Source organism: Artemia sp. Qi Xiang Cuo, chromosome 7, assembly GCF_049724085.1.
Source record: "Artemia sp. Qi Xiang Cuo chromosome 7, ASM4972408v1, whole genome shotgun sequence".
Classification (NCBI taxonomy): domain Eukaryota; kingdom Metazoa; phylum Arthropoda; class Branchiopoda; order Anostraca; family Artemiidae; genus Artemia; species Artemia sp. Qi Xiang Cuo.
Window position 1 is genome coordinate 41,205,584 of NC_142800.1, and position 23,855 is coordinate 41,229,438.

A 23,855-nucleotide genomic window follows, 5' to 3' on the forward strand; every position below is an offset into this window, starting at 1 on the left:
AGCACAGAAATACCCTTATTTAAAAAAAACATTTAAATACACTCCATGCGGGAAACAAACCTGAAAAGCATAGAACTAACTATTTTTACCATTTAGAAATAATAAACAGTTTTTACACAAGGCAAAGTATAAAGACTATTTTTTGGTGGGGGGGTTTAGGGAAAAACCTGGAGACAGGAAAAAATTCTAATAAAGAAAGGCACTCGCTTGTTTATAGGAGTTATCCATTGATTAAGGTACTTATTTTCTCGTCAACTTGTCAAAAGAGTCTGATTAGGAAATGGTTCCCATTCCGAATATTTATATCATACTTTGAAGGGGAAAGTTTTCTATGGCTTTTGATAGAAAAGCATCATGGGGGAGTCTTGCCACCTGGGGGGGCATGATTTTGTCTAGAAAAGTATCGGGGGGGGGGTCTTGCTAGCTGGGAGATATGATTGGACATGTATAGAAGACATGTTTTGGTCTATAAAAACATTTCAGGGGACTTCAACCACCTGGGAATGTGTCTAGACATGATTTTGCCTAGTAACACAATTTCGTCTAGCAACAGGGACGAGGGTGTGTCATAGAAAAACGAAAAAAGGGGTGTGTACCGTGATGATATATGCTCTAGAAATCTTGCCTAGGAACAAGACATACCCAGAAAAGGGGTGTGCCACATGACATCAGAGGGCTATGGCTGCCCTATGGCTGCCGTGACGCCAGAGAGCTCCGGTAGAAAACACCTGACCTAACCATTGAACTCTTGCCAATGGTGCGAATGTCACCTAGCAACGGCTGACCGTATTGTATATGTGTTTCGCATGATGTCAGAGGGCATGGGCTTGAATCTTATGGAAAAAGGGAGGGCATGCGCTTGAAATCCCATAGAAACAGGGAGGGCATGTCCTGGAAGTGCCTACGCCCACACTACTAATGCTGATGATTTAAGTATCTAAGATGAGAATATTAGCAAAATGAATGAACTCTTAGAGGTTTCGTGATTCAGGGTGCAAGAATAGGTTTGAAAACAAATATCAATAAGAGTAAGTCGCTAAGACTAGGAATAAGTGAAGGTGAATAGGTGATGTTAGATAACGGAAAGAAGATAAAGTGGACAGGTAGTATTGTTAGGTAGTATTGTTAGCAAAGATGGTGGGTACAGTGAAGATGTTAAAAGTAGAATAGCCAAGGCTCAGAATTTTTTTACAGCGTTTTTTTTTTTTTTTGAAGAATAGGACGATAAGTCTACCAACCGAGATTAAAATATTGAAAGCTAAAGTGATGACAGTAGTCAAGTATGGTTTTGAAAGGTGGTCTCTTTGAAAAACATAAGAGAAGCTGATAGATGTTTTCGAGAGGAATTGCCTACAGATTATTTTGGGTATGCGACGAACTGGCCATATCTCAATTAGTAAGCTGTGCAAAAAAATGTGCTTCAATCCCAATTTCTACGGCGAGCATGAGAGAAAGGATTTGATAGCTACGATACATTTTGCACATGAATTATGGCAGGCTGCTAAAGATTGTTCTTATCGACCAACTGTCTTGGGCTAAGGGAAAAGCGGGTCGTCCCCGAATGAGATGGGAGGGTGTCATAAGGAAAGATTCTAGGGAAAGAGGAACTTCTTGGGAGTGTGTAAGGAATTGAACTTTTAATAGATGGGAATGGAGGAAGAGTTTGAGTCGCTGTGTTTGCCTTAGGAGGTTTGATGATGCAGTGAGTTGTTAGTAGTAGCAGCAGTAGTATTGCCTTTTTTACTAACTAAGTTGGAATACAACTTATTTTTGTTCCCAGCGTTTAATAAAGATATTTTTAGCTAACTAAATTTGAATACAACTTGCTATTTTTGTTCACTAACTTTTAATACAAACTGTTTTTTTTTCGCTAACTAAATTTTGATAGTTTTTTTTGTCAAAAATTTTTATTTTATCTTCTCTTTTACTAAATAAATTGTGTAACAATTCATTTTTTTAGCTACCTAAGCTTTAATACTACTAGTTGCCTTTTTGTTCACTAGGATTTTATTACAACTTAGTTTTAACAAACCGAATTTACTACATTTTCCGTTCTCTAAGTTTTAAAACAACATGTTTATTTCGTATTTTAATGCAACAGGTTTAAATTATCATAAGACAACTAGGGTTAATTTGAACTAGCCTACCTACTAAACTGGTTAACCTCGGGTTTAATGGTTGCCTAATGGAAATATACTTGAAAGTGGGCGATTTCTTATTGGTACCATATAAGAAAAAATATTCCCCTACCATCAGTAGGACAAAACCTACTGTAACGCAATATAATGACATTAAAAAGCTATCAAAATATTAAATTAGAAATATCCTTCAACTGTCATTGTACAATTTCAAATGGATATTATAAAAAATTTACATACTGTGAGAAATCAAATATACTGGATCCCAATTTTGAAAACAGAAAAAAATGAGAGCAACCAAGACGAATTTAATCTCTACAATGGCATAAGAAACGTAGTGGATGGATTACAATCTAATAAAAAGAACTAGAAGAGATAGCATTCTTGATTTATATGGAATGAGATTAAACTCTAAAACTTGCAATAAGAGAGGGATGACCATTACAGGAAACGTAAGTAGAAAGGATGCATATCTAATGCAATAAAATTTTGTGGAAGCAATGATAGCAAGAGACAAAATGTAAGAAATGACAGAAAACAAACAGAAAGATAAAAAAAGAGGCTCAAGAATGCAAGGTCTCAACATATTACAAAAGCATAGGCTACTATAAACGATTTAATACACAAAGTTTATAATTACCTTATTTTTAAAGTCAATAAGAGACTTAAAATGAGCAGAGCTCTATTTTTGCATTCCAAAAGAGCCTATTTGTCAACAGAATTAGTTTTTATTGCAGTTTAAAGCGAACTTATTCCATCAAAAAAGATAAAAAAAATACAAGGAAACTACAGGAAGAAATTTCAATGATTCTTTGTTTATGGTATTTTATTAATATATAAATGTTTAAATCTGGATTTTTTTTTGTAATATAGAATGTAAAACTACTTCAAACTTTTTAATGAGGACAATTAAACTTTTAACATAGCTGTTCGTCAATGCTGAATCCATTCTATGCTATTACATGTCTAAAATAGTTCCTATCCCCATTAACCATTCAGCTGAATCTGGTTGCAGCTTCTACTACAACATTTACAGCTCTTATTTTCACTTCATTTTTCATTTTTAAATAGTGTGAAATAAACAATTTGTAATATTTAAAGATATAGTCAATATCCAATGTAGTCTGTTTTCTAAAACTCAGAAATTTATTTCTTCTTGGTCTATATGCAAGATTCCGTGATCACAAGAATACATGTCTTTATTTGAAGTATAGTTACATAATAATTGGTTATTTTATCATTATCATAAAATAGAGTCCTAATTTAAAACTGTGACGTAGTTTTGAAGCCTATATTTACAAACAAAGAAAATAGTAAATATTGTTTTATTAATTAAAGATTACTAGACAAAATGTTTTTGGAATTCGTTCCAGTAGTTTTCTTGCATCTATTTAACTTTTTGCTTTTTGACGGAGTAAATTTTCCTGTTTCTATTTTGGGTTTTGTATTTTTGACAGAGTCTATTACATACTTAAGTTGCTGTACAAATGCCTTTTTGAACAAATGTTTTTCGTGTGTGATACAATGAAATGATAAAAGTTAGGCTAGCGGTCAAGTTCCTTTTTCATTCGTTATACAAATCCAACGTTTTTTTTCTCTCATACTTGGAGCGTATTTTCACTCTTTTAAATTAAATTAAAAAACAGGTTTTTCTTGCTAAAAGTTAGGAGCGAGGGGCTAATAACTGACCGTCGTAGGTGTCCCTTCCGTCGTGCCTCCGGCTGTGCCTCCGTGCCTCCGGCACACCTGAAACAGCGTGAACCATTGCCTAGAGATAAATATGCATTCGCTAGTGCTTCTCATTCGTCGACTCAAACAACTTGGGCTCGAGTGTCTTTTCAGAACGTTCCGACATTAATAGCCAACCGTGTGAAGACTATTTTAGGAAGATACGGTCTTAAACCAGCATTTGCAGTACTGTAATAAATTTTTTGTTCCTCCAACTTCTTCATCGAATTTGTCGATATGAAAGTATAACGGATTTTGAAACTCAATATTCTAATGAACAGTTGTCCTTGCCCAAGGCCAAGCAAGTTAGATCCATTGGTGTTGTGTCTGTCAGTTCTGATTTTTCTATGCCCAGGGACAATAAAATAAAGCTTGAGCTAGGGCGAGCTCGTATTGAAAGCCAGCAAATAATGAAAGCCTTGATACCCGACGACGTACTTTCTGCTTTCGGTCACCAAGTACCGAATGTTCGTCTTTCTGTACTTCACGACAGTGACTCAGACGATGACTCAGAGGAAAATACTCTGTCCGATAGGCAGGAAAAGGCTTCCGCGACTGACACTGAATCGGGCTCGGACGGGCTCAGAAAGTGACGGCATCTTTGAAGATTTGCCTGTGATTGCTCACTGTGTGAAACACCAAGTTGAGAAAAATTGGGTTAGTGAGCCTGTGACGAACATGAAGAATTCTAGGTTTTGTCTTGTCAAGACTTCTGACGGCTCCGTAACACCAATAAAAAAAAATTCACGCTGTTATGGCTTCTGAGGGAAAGCTCTGAGAAGCTGAGTAGTGACCGATTAAAACGGGTGATTGTCCAGGGCCGACGAGTAGGACTACGTGAGTCACCACAAATCAATGCAGAGCTCGGTGTGAAATCGGAATTGCGTATCGGTGAATGGTGCGTTTACAGACCGGTTAGCAGGGGAAAGAGAGTATTAGTTGGGGGGGTCATACAGTTTGGCTACTTGTCTGGGCGAAGATGCTACTCTGTTGACACGCAGAATATGGCGATGCCGTTCCCTGACAAGATAGGAATTCTGTGCCAGTGGTTCCGGCTGAATGCTGATCTCACATTAACTGCCGCATTGATAGACCAGGGTTACTGTGACTCCAGCCTGTATATCATGCATTCAGCAGAACCCGTTTCTATGGAAATCGGCACCAACATTGTCTTTGGCTTTGACTCAGACGTCTTCACAAAGCTGAATTAATTTATCCAGAAGAAAGGGTTCCACTTTTTTGATGTCTCGTCAGCATCGCAATCATCATGTTAAAAATGGCACCTCTCAAGACCATAACGACCACCATCGCCATGTTCTGTGTGTCAACAGAAGGAATTTTGTTTAAAATTTTTCAGAGGTAGTTGTTATTTTTTTCCCTCCCCTCCTCCTCTCCACTCGGTGATATTTTAATATAAAACAAATAAATCTTACAACTTTATACATTATCATATCCCCTAAACTTCAAAAAAAAAAAATTATTATATACCAGTCAATGTATTAGTGGACATGAAGGCACACTAACATTTAACTTTTTTCTTGCCAAATATCTATCGTTCCCCCCCTTCCAGGGTGTCCTTCCCCCTCTAGGAGACGCTTTTCCGGTGGCATTTTTACTTCAATTTCTTAAAATTCATATCCTTCAATTTTCGCTAATATGAATTCGAGTTTTAAAGGTGGTCTTCCAAAAGGCTTACTCTTACAACTTTAAAATTTTTTAAAACAAAAAAAAACTATTTGCTCTCTCTTAGACTGGGCGTCCTCCGTCCACAAGAAACCCATTCTTGCGTTGGCACTTTTTTCCTTTTTTTTTTTTTTTTCAGTCCTCTTTACGACCAACCTTTATAAACAAAAAAACCGAAATACAATCAACCCATCAACAAAAAACCAAAAATAACCTTAATACCAACGTGCATTAGGGCCCATAACTTAACATGATCTTGAACCAAGTCTTATATGGATGAGGAGACCACCCACGGTGGTGCTTATCCTTCCAGCTCCAGTGCGTGTGCCCCTCGTCCCCCATTCGCTTGAGTTCTTGATATAATTTTATGAGTCTCGAATGCATTCCGAGATCTAGGGCAGCGGAAGCGATGAATACCATCGGAAAGCTTGTTATGCTCAGTAGAAGACTTAGTAGTAGAATACTTAGTGTTAAAATTGTGCTAACCGAGCTTAGTTTGATCTACTGAAGCTCATTTATCCAGTTTCTTAGGGTTGTCATTTGAGCTGTGATTATCGAGATGATTACTGAAACGTACCAATACATATCTGAGAAACTAGTTATTTTTTTTAGTTAGTTGCTTTACTCAACGCTTTTTACTAATAACTCGGTAGTAACAGTTTTTCTGACTGTTGCTTTACAGTTTTATCTTCTAATACCCAAAGGCCTGGGTTTAATACCAAGAAAGTTGGATTCTAAGTATATTCGGGAAAAAGGGATCTGTGTTTCTTCCGGATTCTTTCGTGTCAAAGCAGCAGATTCTTTTTTTTTTTAGTATAACTAAGAATCCGAGATCCAAGGGTGCGTCTTGGCACAGCCACTAAACAGAAAACCAGGTATGATAAAAGGGAAAGGGACGTGTGAAGACGTGATAAAAGGCAACTTTTACCGCTGGCCAAGCCATATTGAATAGGGCTGCGAAGCGTGAGGTCAATTCTTGGGCGGGAAATTCAAATAACGGTGAAACGTGGATGCATAGACACGTTTTTTCGAAAATTTGGCGAATTGTTCTGGCCTAAAATATTTTTCGTAGATCCTACTAATCCACCAGAACGTTTTCACATTGAAAAAATACTAGGAATATTGCAAATCAGTTGTTAGTTACAACTAATTTCGCGCCTTCCTTTTTACGTCATGACAGCGCAGCCCTATGTTGTATAACTTAAAAACTGTGTTCTGGGATTTTTTTTGAAATTTCGGGATTTTTTTTGAAGAAAAATCAGAATTTTATTTTTGAGCTGGTGGCAACGCCGCATGTGTAATAGGAGAAAGTGACACCATCAGTGCCATCGTAGGGTTACCTAGTTTTTTCAAGGATATCAACAACTTGCAGTCCTCCATTCTTCTTCTTTAGGTACATATCAATTGTTTTCAGTCTTGGGGGTTCTTTTCCTTGCCAAATAAACCCGTAAATGATTTTTTCCAAGTTTTAAAAGATCGCTTTTGAAGGTGTTGAAATATTCGACAGATACCGAATAACAGGCAAGCTGTATATATTTACATATTGCGCCCTTTGGAATATTTTATAAGTTTCCTTCCCTGTCCATTTTTAATGCCTCCGGAGGCTCCGGAGGCATGCCCCCTCACTCATTCCTCGCTCTTTACGCTATAATATTAAATTTATTTTTAAGGTTAGTCAGTAACCGCAAATTCAACGGCCCTTGTGTTTGATCAATCTTTCTTAAACAATTACCTATGAGAGTGGGATACCTCTTGTAATTGTATCTTATTCCTACTTCTGACATATAAATTACATGTAACATTTAAAATCACTATTAACTATTCTGACTTGCTTAAAACGTTGACTATGAGTAATCTCAAACAATGACATATAATTTTAAAAAGTTTCAATCGAATTCAAATAAAGCGTCTCAAGTGACAAGTACGAGGATGCATGAATTGTTTTGGAAGAGGCTCGGTGGTTTCTTTGCCTATTTCAATCTGGTCTTGTATGAAAGATTATGCGGTTTCGTGGTTTGACTTGCCTGTGCTTCTCTTATCTGTTCAAAGATGTGTTGTTTGAAAGTTGTGAATTGTCATGTATAGTTATGCTGTTTCATGGTTAGACCTATCTTTGATAGGTTTCTTGGCATTCGTAGGTAGCTCGTTTGAAACTAATGGTTGCTATTTTTTGTTATCAATTAAAAAAACATTTTCCACAAAATAAGTTTTTCAAAAAAAGTAAAGAACTCCATTAAACCAAAAATGAACAAGAATAGAATCAAATAATCTACCAAGCATACAACTACCATAAATCAGTATCAACAAATAGATGAAGCCCAAAACAAACCAATAGATAAGCCTTGATTGAGAGTTCAGAGGAGACACTTCTCCTGTGATTCCTGTAATTTCGCAACCTAACCTGTGTACAAAAACGTGATTAATTCATGTTTTTGATAAGACTTCTCTTGTGAATCATTTATAATCTGGATACCTGCAATTTTGCAACCTAACCTGTGAACAAAACGTGAATAATTCCTGTCTTGGATAAGACTTGTGGATACTTTGACTTAAGGTGACCCATTAATCTATTTAACTTTGTTAAAATAGTGAATATTTAAATTTTTGGCAACTGATTAGTAAACACTAAACAAGATTACAGGTACTTTTCTCGTTATTGTTGATTATTTTGAATTTATTGTGAAACAATTTCTAATTAGTGTTAGAATTTGTGAGTTTGAATAGCTCAAATGTTTGGAAAAAAGGAGCCTCCAAAACAACCTCCTGATAGGGATATGAGTAAGTCACCATTTCAACCATCTTCAAAAGCCCTTGCTAGAACCCCCTAAAGCTGCGAATGTACCAGCGACCTCTCTGAAGAGTATTCATACCCTAAACATGGATACCACCCAATGTCCATCCCCCTCAACAACTGATACTGAAAAAGATGAAGAAGGCTTTAAGATAGTAAACTCGGCTAAGCGTAGAAGACAGAGAACAAAAAGTCCACCAGATTCAGCAATAATACATCTAACCGATACCACGAACAACCCTTCAAAAAATTCAGCCGATTCCCCGGTAATTATTCAACTAGTTCCCCAATCTGATAATTGCTTGTTTACCAACCGTGATCTACCAAAGTTGCGAGTTTCCCTCTTCAAGACCATTCGTTGCAACTTTAATATGAATATAAACAGATCAGGATCCCTAGATATCCTTTTGAACGATCCCACATCAGTGAAAAAGGTAATGGAGCTAAAAAGTTTTGAAAATGTTGTTGTCACAGCCCACCTGTGGTCCCCAAGCCCAATAAAAACAAAGTTAGTGCTCTACAATATCCCTAAATCATTTCTAAACACGGACCTGATGGAAGCATTGATGAATGAAAAAGGTGAATTCATTCCGGTCTCTAGTTTCCATACCTTTGGTCGCGAAACCACTGAAACCACAAACTTTAAAACTGTGTTGTTTGAGCTTCAAGGGCAATTTAATATTGACAGAATGTTCCTCTTTGCTCAAAAAAAATCATTCAAGCCTTACAAAGAAAAGCCATTACAGTGTATTAAATGTCTAAAGCTTGGTCACTCAGATAAATACTGTAGAGAGGATTCCAACATTTGTAAGATTTGCCTTGGCAAGGACCATAATGAGTCAAACTGTCAATTTGACCCAATATGTACTAATTGTAAGGGCAAACACCAGTCCCTAGATAAAGGAAGCTGTCCCAAATATAAACAAAGAGCAGAGATACTAAGAATAGCAAAAGAGCAACAACTTCCAATCCCTTTTGTAGCCATGCAAGTCCCAAGGACACCAAGAGTCCCCCGTCCCCCAACAGGCCCCAGGCAACCAACAGCCCCTGAACCACCAACAGGTCCCAGGCACACAGCATCCCCCAGGACACCAAGAGTTCCCAATGCTTCCCCTAGTGTTGAAAGTTTTCAGAATAATCTCATCCGAGACAAAACTAATGCATGGTTCCCCTTGATAGCAAGTGCCCCCCAAAAAACCTGAAGAACCCCCTTTCGGAAAATCCTGCGCAAGGAAAGACATCAAGACCGACAAAGCTACCTGGAATTACTCCCCATAGATTTCACACAGTTTCTACAAATGCTTTGGAAGATGAATCAAACGTGTACTTTAAATTAGCCAGCTTTACACTTACCTCTATGCTCATCTCCCAATTAGAGTTACCCAATCAGTTGAAATGCATTATTCTGAAGAATTTGGCAAAAAACTCACTTTGGCGAGACCATAGTTTCCGAAGCAGAAATTCAAATTGAGAGTGTTTTAAGCCAACATAGGCTGATTGAGTCACAATCAGAACGCCTGACGACTATTTAATGTGTGACTTTTCGTTTTTAACTAATTTATCCCTTTCCAATAACATTATTTTTAATTATCCCGATATAGATGATAATCAGCATGCCAACCCTATAAGCAGCCCCCCTGGTACCTTAACAAATGCTAGTTGTAAATACCTTGATATTTTCGATTTTGCTACTAATGTGAAGCCAAAACTAGTAAATAATAATTCACTTAATGTTCTTTGTTTCAACATCAGAAGCATCCGGGATAAGTGGCTCAAGTTTAAAGATTTAATTTCATTTAATGGTGCCTGCCCTTTTGATGTAATAGGATTAACAGAGACATGGCTTTCCGATAATGATGACACTAGTGATTTTTTACTCCCTGGTTACCAAATAATCCATATGCCCAGGAGATTGACAAAGTATTCTGGTGGTATCTCACTTTACATCCGTTCGAATGTAAATTTTAACAGGCTATCAGAGTGCGAATCTATTTTCTCTACACAACTAAATCTCAGATGTATTTATTCAATAATTGTAAACATAGTTATCGGCCAAAATTCCTATATACTCTCCTTATTTTATAAACCTCCTCCATTTCTGACCTCATGTTTTTGTAATCTATTTGATGATTTTTCTAATTTATTAACCTACCCCATAAAAAGGCAATAGTTCTTGGGGACTTTAATTGCAATCTAATTAAGGTTGGTAAAAATATTGATTATGACACTTTTTTTGAATCACTAACTACGTATGGTCTTCTACCCACTATTTTTTTACCTGGTAGAGTTAATTCTGTGTGATAAACGCCAACATTAATTGATTAAGACTTTGTATCTCCATCCCAGGGAAATGACCGGTCCTCAAATATAGTATTTTAGGGTCTGTCCGACCATTTTACTATTTAATTGTCTCTACCTTCGCAACCACTACCTCTACGGTCTAGAATTAATATCCCAACACCTACTCGAAACTACAGTTCTGCAAATATAAACCATTTCATCGATTGCCTAAGAACCACTGACTGGTCCGATGTCTTAAATTGTCACGAGGTAAATTCTGCCACAAATGGTTTTGCGCAAAGGCTAAGTGAGATTATCCATTCAACTTTTCCTATTCGTAAACCTAACCGGAAAAATATCCCTATATGCCCCTGGATGTCACATAGCCTCATTGTCTCCTCATATCGTAAAAACAAATTATATAAGTTAGCCTGTAAGACCAGTAGTGATATTGACCTATCTTATTATAAACATTATAAAAACTTATACACTAAACTCATCCGTGAAGCGAAGAAAAATTATTATTATACAAAAATTCTCAATTGCAAAGGAAATCTGAAAAAGTTATGGTCCGCCATTAATGATATACTTTCAAAAAATAGAAAATCAAAGTCTATACCTATTCGCCTTAAAGACACAAATGGTAGATTAATTGACCCTTTACATGCACCTGATGCATTTAATAATTATTTTTTGAATGTTCCTCATACTGACTCCCGCTCCTCCTCACAGGCTGTATTCCTTTGCTTCAATTTTAGATCCATGTTTTTCTGCCCAACTGATAGCAATGAGGTACTTCAAATCATCGGTTCTCTCCCTATTAGTTTTACACCTGACTGTCTTGGATTAAGTAATAAGCTCCTGAAGACCATATCTTCTTTTGTTTACGAGCCCATCAAGCACATTGCCAACCTATCTTTAATCCACGGAGTTTTCCCCGATTTACTAAAGTCAGCCATTGTTATTCCAGTTCTTAAAAAGGGCGATCCAACTGAGATAGGTAATTATCGTCCAATCTCAATTCTTCCAGTTATATCCAAAGTGCTCGAGAGAATCATCTTCAGACGTCTGTCTCCCTTTCTGTTTGACAGTCAGCATTCCGTATCCTTGATTTCTCCTCACCAATATGGCTTTAGGCCAACATTTTCAACTTTTCATGCTCCAATTGACGCCACACAGATCATACGCTCACAACTCGACCTTAAAAAAACTGTATTGGGCTTATTTTTGGATTTTTCTAAGGCCTTTGATCTGGTCGATCATAGTATTTTAATAAGTAAATTAAATAGCTACGGTATTCGTGGTGTTCCCCTCTCTTGGTTTGATTCTTATCTATCTGGAAGGGTACAGAGTGTGAGCCTAGGTGGAGTATCCTCTCAGCCCTTACCTGTTCGGAGGGGTGTCCCGCAAGGCTCCGTTCTAGGCCCTATTTTATTTCTCCTGTATATCAATGATCTTGTTATAGACCTGGGCCCTTCAGTGTATACTGTATTATTTGCTGATGACAGCAACTTCTTCATCACTGGCACCAATCTACCATTGGCAATAACCTCTGCCCAATTCCTTCTGAACAGAGTCCAGGCGTGGTGCCTTACGAATAACATGACCATTAATAGCAAAAAAAGTCAAATAGTGTTATTCAGAACCCCCTACAAGAAAGACGTTATTCGACCTGCTCTTGGTCTCAGATACTCCTCCGACATCATCCCACAAGTGGATGTTGCCAAGTTTCTTGGTGTATTTATTGACTCATGCTTGTCATTCTCTAATCATATTTCTTACATAACAGCAATAATTTTGAGACAAGTAGCTATGATTAACCGTGTGAATTATTTTCTTCCTCCTGACATCCTAGTTACCCTCTATTATTCCTTTATTTTTCCTTACTTTTCTTAGTGCGGATCAGTTTGGGGAAATACAAAACGGTCCTTCCTTAAAAAACTCAAATTTGCCCAAAACCACGCCATTAAAGCAGTTTTTCGGCTTCCCCGTCTATATCCAACTCGTGATTTGTATTCAGATTTTGGCATAGCTCCACTTGATCAAATCATACAAAAACTAAATTTATCGCTTGCTTACTCTGCTTTCCACAATAATCTTCCACCTCAACTCCTAACCTATTATAATATTAATAATTCGGAAGCCCATTGTCTCCGTTCATCTAATAGAGCCTTTAAAATTCCTAAATGCGTTTCTAGTGCTGCCCAGCAATCTCCCATTTACAAATCTATTATTCAATGGAATAAAATTCCCTCCAGTGTTGAACTAGCCACAAGTTTCTGCAAGTTGTATAAAAATGTAACAAAACTTGATGATATAATTTAATATTTCCATTTTTAACAAATTTGCTCTAATTAGCTATGTTTTATTCTTCTATTTTTTTTTCTCTTTCAGTGTTACTTTAATTTTTTTTCTCTTGGTCCTTAACAAGTTATCTTCTAGGATCTTTATTGTTATTAATGTTTGTGTTATGTTTTTATTCGAATAAATTGAATTGAATTGAATTGATAACAGAGTCAAAGTCAAAGCGAGCAGAAATTAATATGAGTAGGGTTCATTGTCAGTTTAATAAACATATGCTGATATTTATTCCTTAAACTCTTAATTAATTTTTGATTTCGTAAAATTATAAAACTGAAAACGTTTAAAAGAATTTTTGTCAGTAAAGTACAAATTATGTTCTGACTTTTAGAGAGCATGGGGTTTAGACCCCTACTCATATTAATTTCTGCTCGTTTTGAGCTTGACCCTGTTATTTACTTTAATTTCTGTTTGTTTCGGGTTTCATTTATTTATTGACACTGATATGTGGTAGTTGTATGCTTGGTAGATTATTTTATTCTAGTTTTGTTCATTTTTGGTTTAATGGAGTTCTTTACTTTTTAAAAAAAAACTTATTTTGTTGAAATTTTTAAAAAAAGTTAATTTCTTTTCGTTCTATATTGACATAGTCTTTTTCCATAAAAGATTAAATCCCTTCCATAAAAATTAAATACCCCCTGGGCATAACTTACAACCCTTGCCCCTAATTTCTGGAGTTTGTTTTAACCCCAAAAGCATTGTTGTATGATATTTAGACTATTTTGAATAGAATCGGTATCTTAAATTTTCTATTAGATGCATTTCGGCACAAGAAAACGTGTGTGTGGGGGGAGGGGGTAGCTTCCCTCCAATCACTCTGATTATTAAAAAGGGCACTAGAGCCTCTGATTACAAATCCAATGAGCACCCTCCGACGTTTATATGACAACACTTTCAATAAAAACCTTATATGTCCCCAGGGCATAACTTATAACCCCTGCCCTGAAGGCTAAGGGGATTTTTTGTTCTCAAAACCATAATTTTCAGACCTTTCTGATACGCTAAACAAAATGGCTATCTCAAAATTTTGATTGTAAGTGTTTGGGGACATGATGGGCATGGGAGGGGCATTTGCCCTCTGATCACTTTCGACTAATAAAAAAGGCACTAGTCCTCTCAATTTCCAATCGAATGAGATTTTTCTGAAGCGTCTACGACAAAACTTGCTGTAAAAATCTTATATGCCCCCAGGGCAAAACTTAGGACCCTTATCCTGAGGTCTATTGGGGGAGGGTCGTCATCCTCAAAGACATAATTTCCTGACCTTTCAACTACGTTGAACAAAATAGCCATATCAAAATGTTGATCTGAAAAGTTTGGGGAAATGATGAGGATGAGGCGGGGATGATTCTCCCTCCGATTACTTTTGACTATTAAAAAGGACAATAGCCCTCTCATTTTCCAATCTCTTCCAATCCCTAGCCCTTTCAATTTCGAATCGAATGAGCCCTTTTTGAAGTTTCTACGACAAGACTTTCTATAAACCCTTTGATGCCCCCAGGGCACAACTTACATCCTTTGCCCTGAGGATTTTTTTTGGGGGGGGGGGGCTGTAATCCTCAAAGACGTAATTTCCAGAACTTTAAACTAGGTTGAACAAAATAGTTATCTTAAAATTTTGATTGGATGTGTTTGGGGAAATGGTGGGCGTGAGAGGGGGGTTCGTTGCCCTTCAATCACTTTCGACTATTAAAAAGAGTACTAGCTCTCTCAAGTTCCAATCGAATGAGCCCTTTTTAAGTTTTTACAACACCACTTTCTGTAGAAACCTTATACGCCCCAGGGCATAATTTACAACCCTTACCCTGAGGGTTGTGGGGGGGGGTTGTCATCCTTAAAGACCTAATTTCTTTAACTCCAACTATATTGAAAAAAAGGCTACCTTAAAATTTGGATTAGATGTGTTTCGGGAAATGGTGGGCGTGAGAAGGGGTCAGTTGCCCTCCAATCACTTTCTACTATTAAAAAGGGCACTAGCCCTTTCAAATTCCAATCGAATGAGCCCTTTTCGAAGTTTCTACAACAACGCTTTCTATAAAAAACCTTATATGCCCTAAGGGCATAACTTACAACCCTTGCCCTGAGGGGTGTGTGTGTGTGTGGGGGGGGGGGTTAACATCCTCAAAGACCAAATTTCCAAAAATTTCAACTGCATTGAAAAAAATGGATATCTCAAAATTCGGAGTGCATATGTTTGGGGAAAGGGTGGGCGTGAGAGGGGGTTAGTTGCCGTCCAATCACTTTAACTATTAAAAACGGCATTAACCCTTTCAATTTCCAATTGAATGGGTCCTTTTTGAAGTAAATACGACAACGCTTTCTATAAGAACCTTATATGCCCCAAGGGCATAAATTACAACCCTTGTCCTGAGGGGTTTGGGGGGTTCGTCATCCTCAAAGACATAATTTCAAGAACTTTCAACTACGTTGAATAAAATGGCTGTCTCAAAATTATGATTGGATGTTTTTGGGAAAATGGTGGACGTGAGAGGGGGTTTGGCTGCTCTCAAATCACTTTTGACTATCAAAAAGGGTACTAGCCCTTTGAACTTCCAGTCAAATGAGGTCTTTTTGAAGTTTCTACCTCAAAACTTTCTATAAGAACCTTATATGCCCCCAGGACATAATTTATAACCCTTGCCCTGAGGGCTCTGAGGGGGTTTTTATCCTCAAAGGCCTAATTTCCAAAACTTTCAACTGCGTTGAACAAAATGGATATCTTAAAAATATGATTGCATGTGTTTGGGGAAATGGTGGGCGTTAGACCTTATATACTCTAAGGGCATAACTTAGGCTACAACCCTTTCCCTGAGGAATTTGGGTGGGTTAAAATCCTCAAAGACCTAATTTCCGAAATTCTCAACTGCATTGAACAAAATGGATATCTCAAAATTTTGATTGGATGTGTTTTGGGAAAAGGTGAGCATGAGAGGGGGGCTAGTTGCCTTCCAATCACTTTTGACTATTAAAAATGGCACTGGCCTTTTGAATTTCCAAATGAATGACTTTTTTGTATGTTTCTACGACAACACTTTCAATAATAACCTTATATACCCCAGGGCATAAATTACGACCCTTATCCTGAGGACTGTCGAGGGAGTGTTCTCCTCAAAAACATAATTTCTATCTGGAAATCAACTACGCTGAACAAAATGGCTATCTCAAAATTTTGATTTGATGTGTTTGGAGAAATGGTGGACTTGGAAGGGGTGTTAGATGCCTTCCGATCACTTTCGACTATTAAAAAGGGCACAAGACATTCCAATTTCCAATCAAATGAGCCCTTTTTGAAGTTTCTACGACAACTCCTTCGATACGAAGTGCCCAGATCTAAGACCAACCAAAAAAAGAAAATAACACATTGTGCCAACATCGTTCTTTACTTAGGCAGCGCTATTGCGCTGCCTATGATGCTGTTTAGGGGTTTTATATTTTCGGTGCTTTTCCTGTGTATTTCAAAAATTTGTTGTTTGAAACTTAAGACAATTTAAAACTTTCCTGTAAAGAAACTTAAAAAAGATTACCAGCTCCCATAAAAGGGATTTTGAGAATTCCGCTAAGCATTTAGTCAAAGAGGACTTCCGCTCTATCAATCTTGCCAAATTGCCTTTTAACATCAGATTACCCATTGCATGGCTTCCAGACACGTAGGAAAATAACAGAAGGATGATTGGAAAAGCATGGAATTTGGTTGATCCTATTATGATGATAGAAAAAATCACAAAAATGAAAATTTGGTGGAGTACTCTCAAAAGGACTGTGATTTGAAGATGCACAGACTTTGCATCCTCAGGACCTTGTCCAGTAATACCCAAAAGAATTGACTAAACTACAACTTTTTACTATGTAAATATGCTAGAATTTAAACTTGTAAAAGCTCTTAAGTTAACAGCTAAGTTTACAAACTCTAAAGAGAGTTTTAAGCTCATGGGTGTTTTACGCGTAGTAGTGCTAATAGGCCATACTTTTACAGCTAACTTTAGCCAAAATCTTCGGAAATTATGGGTTGAATTGCTGCCACTAATATTGATAACATGAAGACCACACTCCAACATATATTACCGTATAATGGTGTCAGGGCCCCAGTGAGGCAATTCCACGCGTAATTGAGTAACTAAGAACCTGCCTAAAATCTACCTTTATATTTTCCTGACGACCCTTGTCCCTCTGGGTGGACTTAGAGTTTATAATTTTTAGCGCGATATTTATTAATTGAAACGTCATCTACGTACCACAGTTGGAATCGGCGTATTTGGATTGCCATCTGTGATTTTTTTTAAGCTTGTTATTGGTATTGGAAAAGTTGTTTGTGCATTAAAGAAATGGAAGATATTTCGAAATTGAAAAAGAGCCAGAGGGCAAAAGGTAAGAAAATTTCTAATTTTTCTTTGAATGAAAAGTGGAGCCTGAAAAAAATAAGCTAATTTTGAAGGATTACAACTTCATTTTGGGAGTGATTTTGCCACCTATATCCATTGCGCCATCTACTGGTGGGTGACTAAAGTTCGATGTCCATATCCATGTACATCAGTTCTCAATTAAGTATTTTGAAGTTAAGAGCTGACACAATAGAAGAACTTCCTATTTTAATTGTCTTTTCTTTACCAGAGAGGAAATTTAGAGCAACTATTCAACGTCCAAAATAGATAGTCAATATAGTATAATGTAAAGGGGAACGGTTCCAAAACAGTAGAAATTGTTTAATTTTGGCAGGGAAAGAGACTGTTTTCTGGAATGTCCATTGGATCTAATAAGGTCTAGCACCCTCATCGAAATAGAAAACCATTCCGAAATCAAATAAAGTATCATTATTTGGAAAAATAAAAAGCAACAGCTGGGGAAAAAAGCACACTTGAACCAAAAAAATTTTTTTTTTCAGCCAGGCAATATGTCACCTCACTGTCTATGGTTTTAATAATAGGTCATAAGCACTTATCGTTAAATTATTGACACCTTTTTACCGTCTGTTTTAATCTCATATATATATTTATGTCTCGTTATTTTTTTGTGTTTATTCACTTATTTTACCCCTCCTCTATTTTTTCATGTCCCTTTAAATTATTTTTTAAACTTGTATTGATGATATTTCGTAAGTTTAGTTTGACCAGCTTTTGTCTTTTCAACTTTTTAATTGACTTGGGAAATAAAAACTAACAGCTGGGAAAAACAGGCACAATTGAACCAAATAACATTTTTTTTCAGCCAGGCACTATGCCACCTCACTCTCTATGGTTTTAATATTAGGTCATAAACACTTATATTTTTAATTGACTTTATATAGTTAAATTATTGACACCTTTTTAGCGTCCGTTTTAATTTTATATACATTTATATATCGTTCTTTTTTTGTGTTTATTCACTTATTTACGCCACCCCTCCCCTATTTTTTCATGTCCCTTTTAATTATTTTTTTTAATTGTGTTTTTGGTATTTTTTTAGGTTTAGTTTGAACAGTTTTCATCTTTTCAACTTTTTAATTGACTTTTTACAGTAAAATTATTAAATCACAAATAATTGTTCATTCTGGTTTTTCTTTTTCGTTATTGTTTTTGCATATTTGCCAGTTTTCGTGTTTTCATATGTTATTTTGACTCCAAAGTCCAAATTCGGTCCTTTATGGGCTTGTGATAGCGATTTTTTAAAATAAATATCTTATCTTACCAACCTCTTAGAGATCATAAATTAATTAAACTACAGAGTGGAGGTTCTAAAGCTTAATGAAAAATTTTAATAAATGAACATGAAACTGCATTATGAATATTCTTTAATTACAGTAACTGCATTATTGAATATTATTTTTCTTTACTTATTTGTGGTTTCTTTACTTTCATCTTTCAGCTTATGGTCATCTTAAAAAATTGACAACCATGTTTTCTCTTATAGTTACCTTGTCTGAGGCCTTGACAATTATTGACGCTAGTGATGTCGAGGACCGTTCTGTAGATGAAAGTGATGATGACCTATTTGAGCCACACGATATTATCATCTCGATGAGCCACACGAAAGTATCATCGACGAGGAAGTATCTGAGCTTGAGTCTGATCTTGAAGATGATATAGCTCTAGCCGAGCGGGCTCGAACATTGCAGCGACCTGCAGCGAATATTGCAGCGACGACAGAGGTTTGAAATTCACTTGGGTTCAGTAAGAGATGAAGTTACCTTTACCGACCATTCTGTTTTGAAACCAGAAGAATTTTTCACATGGCACTTCCCCCAGTCTTTTTTGAATGAAACGGTATATGCCACAAACTACACCTATCAACAAAATTCAAAGATTCAAGGTTTATCAGGGTGCCACTACGCCTCCTGAAAGTATGCTATGCCATGACCTTGCACCTGGAATCGTAAGGCTATCTCAAACTCTCCCACCCGGATCTAGCCTCTACTTTGATCGATTTTTCAACTCAACAAAACTACTCGACCTTCTGTGGGAAATGCAGATAAATGCAACTGGCACAGTCATGCAAAATAGATTTGGAAAAGAGACCATACCTCTGATGCCACAGAAAGAAAGGAAGAAGAAAGGGAGAGAGTCAAGCGTAGCATTTGTGCGAGAAGATCGGAAGCTAAACATCAGGGACTGGTTTGATTCAAGGATTGTGACGCTAGGCTCAAATTGCAAGGCAGTAGAAGAAGAGACAACAGTGGAAAGATGGGATAAAAGCAGGGGCAGCAGATCACAATCTCTTGCCCAAGGTCTGTAGCTGACTACAACAAGTACATGAGCGGAATGGACATGGCTCACCGTATGATCAGTTATTATCGATTTGCTTCCAGAACTGGAATCAAGTGTTTCTTTGAAATGTAAAGTGTTTCTGTGTATTGTTGGTGACAGAAACTGCTTTTCTTGTTTCCACCAGTAAACTACTGATGGAAAATAAATTTCCTGCTTCTTTCTCTTTATAAAAATAAAAATGTTATATAGTCGACACATATGTTTGATTTACTTGGTTAGGAACTGAGGTCCACGGGAGTGGACAGTGGATTTTGGAGAGGGAGAGGGAGTGAAAATTTTTCGGAGGTCATTTTTGAAATCAGCGTTTTTTTAACACTAGTTATGAAAAAATCACGCGTCTTCAATGCCTATATCTATGTCAGTAGTCAGGGGACTATAGGTCAATTTAAAGCCCATTATTGCCTAGCCATCCACTACCATGAGACACCCGATACTATGATTACTTCTCCTCTCTCTGGGAGTATCTCCAACAAAGCTGGAGCAATGAACCTCGGCAAACTTCCCTAACTTATCTCAGGTTAAGGAATTGTCACTCTGATAAAATAATAAAAAAATACTTCTAATTTATTAGACTATAGTCTACTTAAATTGAATGGAGGCTTTGTCCCCCTTATTGACCAACATGATTGGATGTTAATCAAAGAAATTCTGCTAGTACAGCTAGCAGGGTGACTCAGTCTTACGGGATATCCAACCAGAATTTAAAACAATTAGCCCATGTATTTAAAGCAGAGTGGAAGGATTTGAACTCAAGGTATTTGAAGAATGACTGAAAAGAGGAAAATCGAATTTATATTAAAAGGGAAAAGACATTAAACTGATACTAAAATAGGTTTTATCTATGAAATCCAACAAATAATGAAAAACTTTCATTGTTTTTATATTTGTTTGTATTTTAGAAGGGCTTTATCATACCACACCGACAGTTTTAAATTACCAAAACATATTGTGATGCTCCTGTGTACACCTCGTATTATGTAGAAAAAATATAACGGTTTCAGGAGGAAGAAACCTAATTCGAAGACCGTTCTATTGGGCCAAAAATTAAATACTGTACAAAAATTTTTAAGTTTATTTCTTGGTTTTAAAGTATAAAGCTTAATAGAAAAAAGTAAACGACTTGTTTTATGCAATGTGCACAAAAATAACGTTGATAAAAGAAAAATAAGAACGTTTAACGGGATATGTCTTATGACTAATGATTTTTTTAAGGAAATCTTCAAGATTCCATAGATTTTACTGTTAAATGCAGTTTTGAAAGTGAACTTTAAAGAGTTCTTGAGCTAAAAGTTTTCAAATTTTAATACACGAACTGTGAGCGTGACGAATATGTCGTCTCGAAACTATGTTGTCTTGAAATGAATGTGTTGAACTTGAAATATGCTGTCTGGTGTCAATTTAATCTCAACCTGAATTAGGTAGCTCAGCATCAAGGTTCAAAGGTAGGAGTGTAATTGAATGGACATTCTTAAAGTTTTAATTTTTTTTTAAACTTTCTTTATCTTCTTTTTTTATTTACAGATTCCATTAAGCCCCCTTGGCTCACTTGACTATGCATTAGCTTTGCGGCCGAATTACTATCAAGCAGTCCTAGACGTCGTAGATTATTATGGATGGAAAAAACTGATATATGTCTATGAATCTAATGAAGGTAAGGAATCAATTTTAAAGATTCCACTTGACAAATGAATAAGACGGCTGGTTATCTATTGATTCCAGGGGCCTAGAACAGGCAGGAGAGAAAGTAAATTTGCAAAGCCTTTGAAATAAGTATACGCCTGAAAGTCTCTCCTTCAGTAAATAATTGATCTAAACATTCCCAACCGGTTCCGGTTCCCAACCGGCTTTGAGCCATGCTCCACACAAGCGTTTCTAAGGTCATGTTTCCCCCCTCGCGATATAAACTTTGTCATTAGAAACGTTACCTGTATTCACATGAAGGATGCTTAAAAGGCCATTTATTTGGTGTATTTTTTCAGTCATCCTCTACGCATATTTTATATTAATGACAAATATTTTCTGAATGCATTACCTTTTATATAACGTATAACGTTATGGCAATACTATCATCAATCTCTTTTACTCTTTAAATATATTTGAATATGACTTCATGGTACTTTTCCATTATATGGACACCTCTAAAAAGTCAAGTTTGGTTAATGCTAATGAAATAAAACAAAGTAGGATGAAAATATAACAGTTTAGAAACAAATTTGGGCTATATATTTGCACATTAGGGGTGGTGGGGTGGGGGTGTGTGGTTGGTAAGGCACTTCATATATTAAATACGTAACCTAACCAAGGTACCTTTACCCCCCCCCCCAACCCCAAAAAACTAACAGTTTAAATATAGTTCCCAGAGTGAGAAACCCCTGAATACTTGTTTATACAACATCAGATAGCGTCAAATCTTTGCTTTTGTAAAGTGGATGCCTTGGGTTTTCGTGACTGGTTTTTAGAGGTGTCCACAAAATGGGAAAGTACCGACGTCATTCTTATGAAAAATCTTTTTTTTTCAAAATTAAGGTTCTAAAGTATAGTCAGTCAAAAGGTGTAAGTACTGCCCATGATCCACCAACATATTGCCATGCCCACCGATGGGGCTTGCGCCCCACATTAGGAAACACGAATTTTGATCCCGTGGGAGGAAAAAGTTGGTAATACATCGCTCTTTATTAAGTCACCGCCCATGCGTTCTTTATTATGCCAAATTCGGTTAAAAGAGCGTCACAACTTAATTAGTATGCAGATAATTATATTGGTGGGTGCTAGGGACATTCTTGGAGAAGGGTTACAAATAAAATGTAAAAAAAAAGATTTTAAGGAAGCCAGAAATCATTTAATCAATTTTATAAGTTTGAACTTTTATTGAGTGGTTGCAAAAGCTTGCCTCCATCTCCTTCCACTATAAAAATGTTACGTTTTATAAGAGCTATATCTTTCATTTGCAGTTCTTACCCCTGGGGCTAAGATGGGGATAAGATATTAACCTAGGAGACACAACTTTTCACTTTTCAATCCATTATTTTAAAAATCATCTTTCAAAATAGACATTTTTCAAAAAAAAGTAAAAAGTTATGTTAAAACCACAGTTCATATAATTATCCAGTATGATCATTCCCTATCTCACCCATTATAAAAACCCGGACCGGGGTGCGAGTGCTCCGGAGAACGTTTTTGCAGATATAAACATAGGCGGTATCAGATCTTTTCACGGGTAGACAAGTCAGATTTCTCTTGGACGCAAAACTTGGCTTCAACGTTGGAACACTAATTTTGAAGAAACTAATTTTAAATTAATTTATTCCAATACATACATGAAAATCGGTAGTTAGTAGTGTAATGTTATTATTAGATGTTTTTAGGAACTAAAAATAGGTTTCGAAGTCTCAAGTTGGTTTCAAAGGCATTTTGAGAAAGTTTCTGCCAAAATACGTGTTCCAGGGTAATTGGACCGCTGATGGCAGATCAAATGAGAGGAGCTGTTTGTACGCGCGGATATAAATATATATATATATATATATATATATATATATATATATATATATATATATATATATATATATATATATATATATATATATATATATATATATATATATATATATATATATATATATATATATATATATATATATATACGCTACGAAAACTTTACGAAAAAGAAAGTTTTTTTTTTTAAGAAAAGTAAAGGCCATATTAAACTTAAGATCAGTAGAAATAGAAGCCTACAATAATTCAAACTCAAAACGACCAGAAATTATTATTAAAGAATAAAAAAGGAAAGGAGAATAATAGGTATGGCGGTAATCAATCAGGAACCCTTATCGCTATCTAAATTCCGAAAGTGCAAAGATTTTCAAACAGAGGTGTTTATTGTTTAAAGTTCAGGAAAGGTCTGCCCATTTCATATGAAAACATTAATTGAAAACAAAACTAGTCTTATCTAGGCTCTCCGCCAAAACAGGTAACTAGATGTTTCAAATATCACACGAACTACAATCTGAGAAAATAAATATCACGACGTGAAAAAAAAAATAATAAACTATCCAGTTGCGGATCCAGAGGGAGGGGGGCGAGGGTTACCCCCGTAAAGTAGTCTAAAGTAGTGTAATTTACCTAATTAACGCAAGTTTG

General features: G+C 36.3%; 1 protein-coding gene across 1 annotated transcript in view; it reads left to right on the forward strand.

Moving 5' to 3' along the window:
* LOC148950281 (glutamate receptor 1-like) overlaps positions 1-23,855 on the forward strand; it is a 413,540-nt gene that overhangs the window by 83,214 nt on the left and 306,471 nt on the right. The window contains exon 4 of the mRNA XM_089091823.1: positions 21,240-21,369. Coding sequence (XP_088947949.1) covers positions 21,240-21,369 — 130 coding nt within the window. The remainder of the gene's footprint in view (positions 1-21,239; positions 21,370-23,855) is intronic.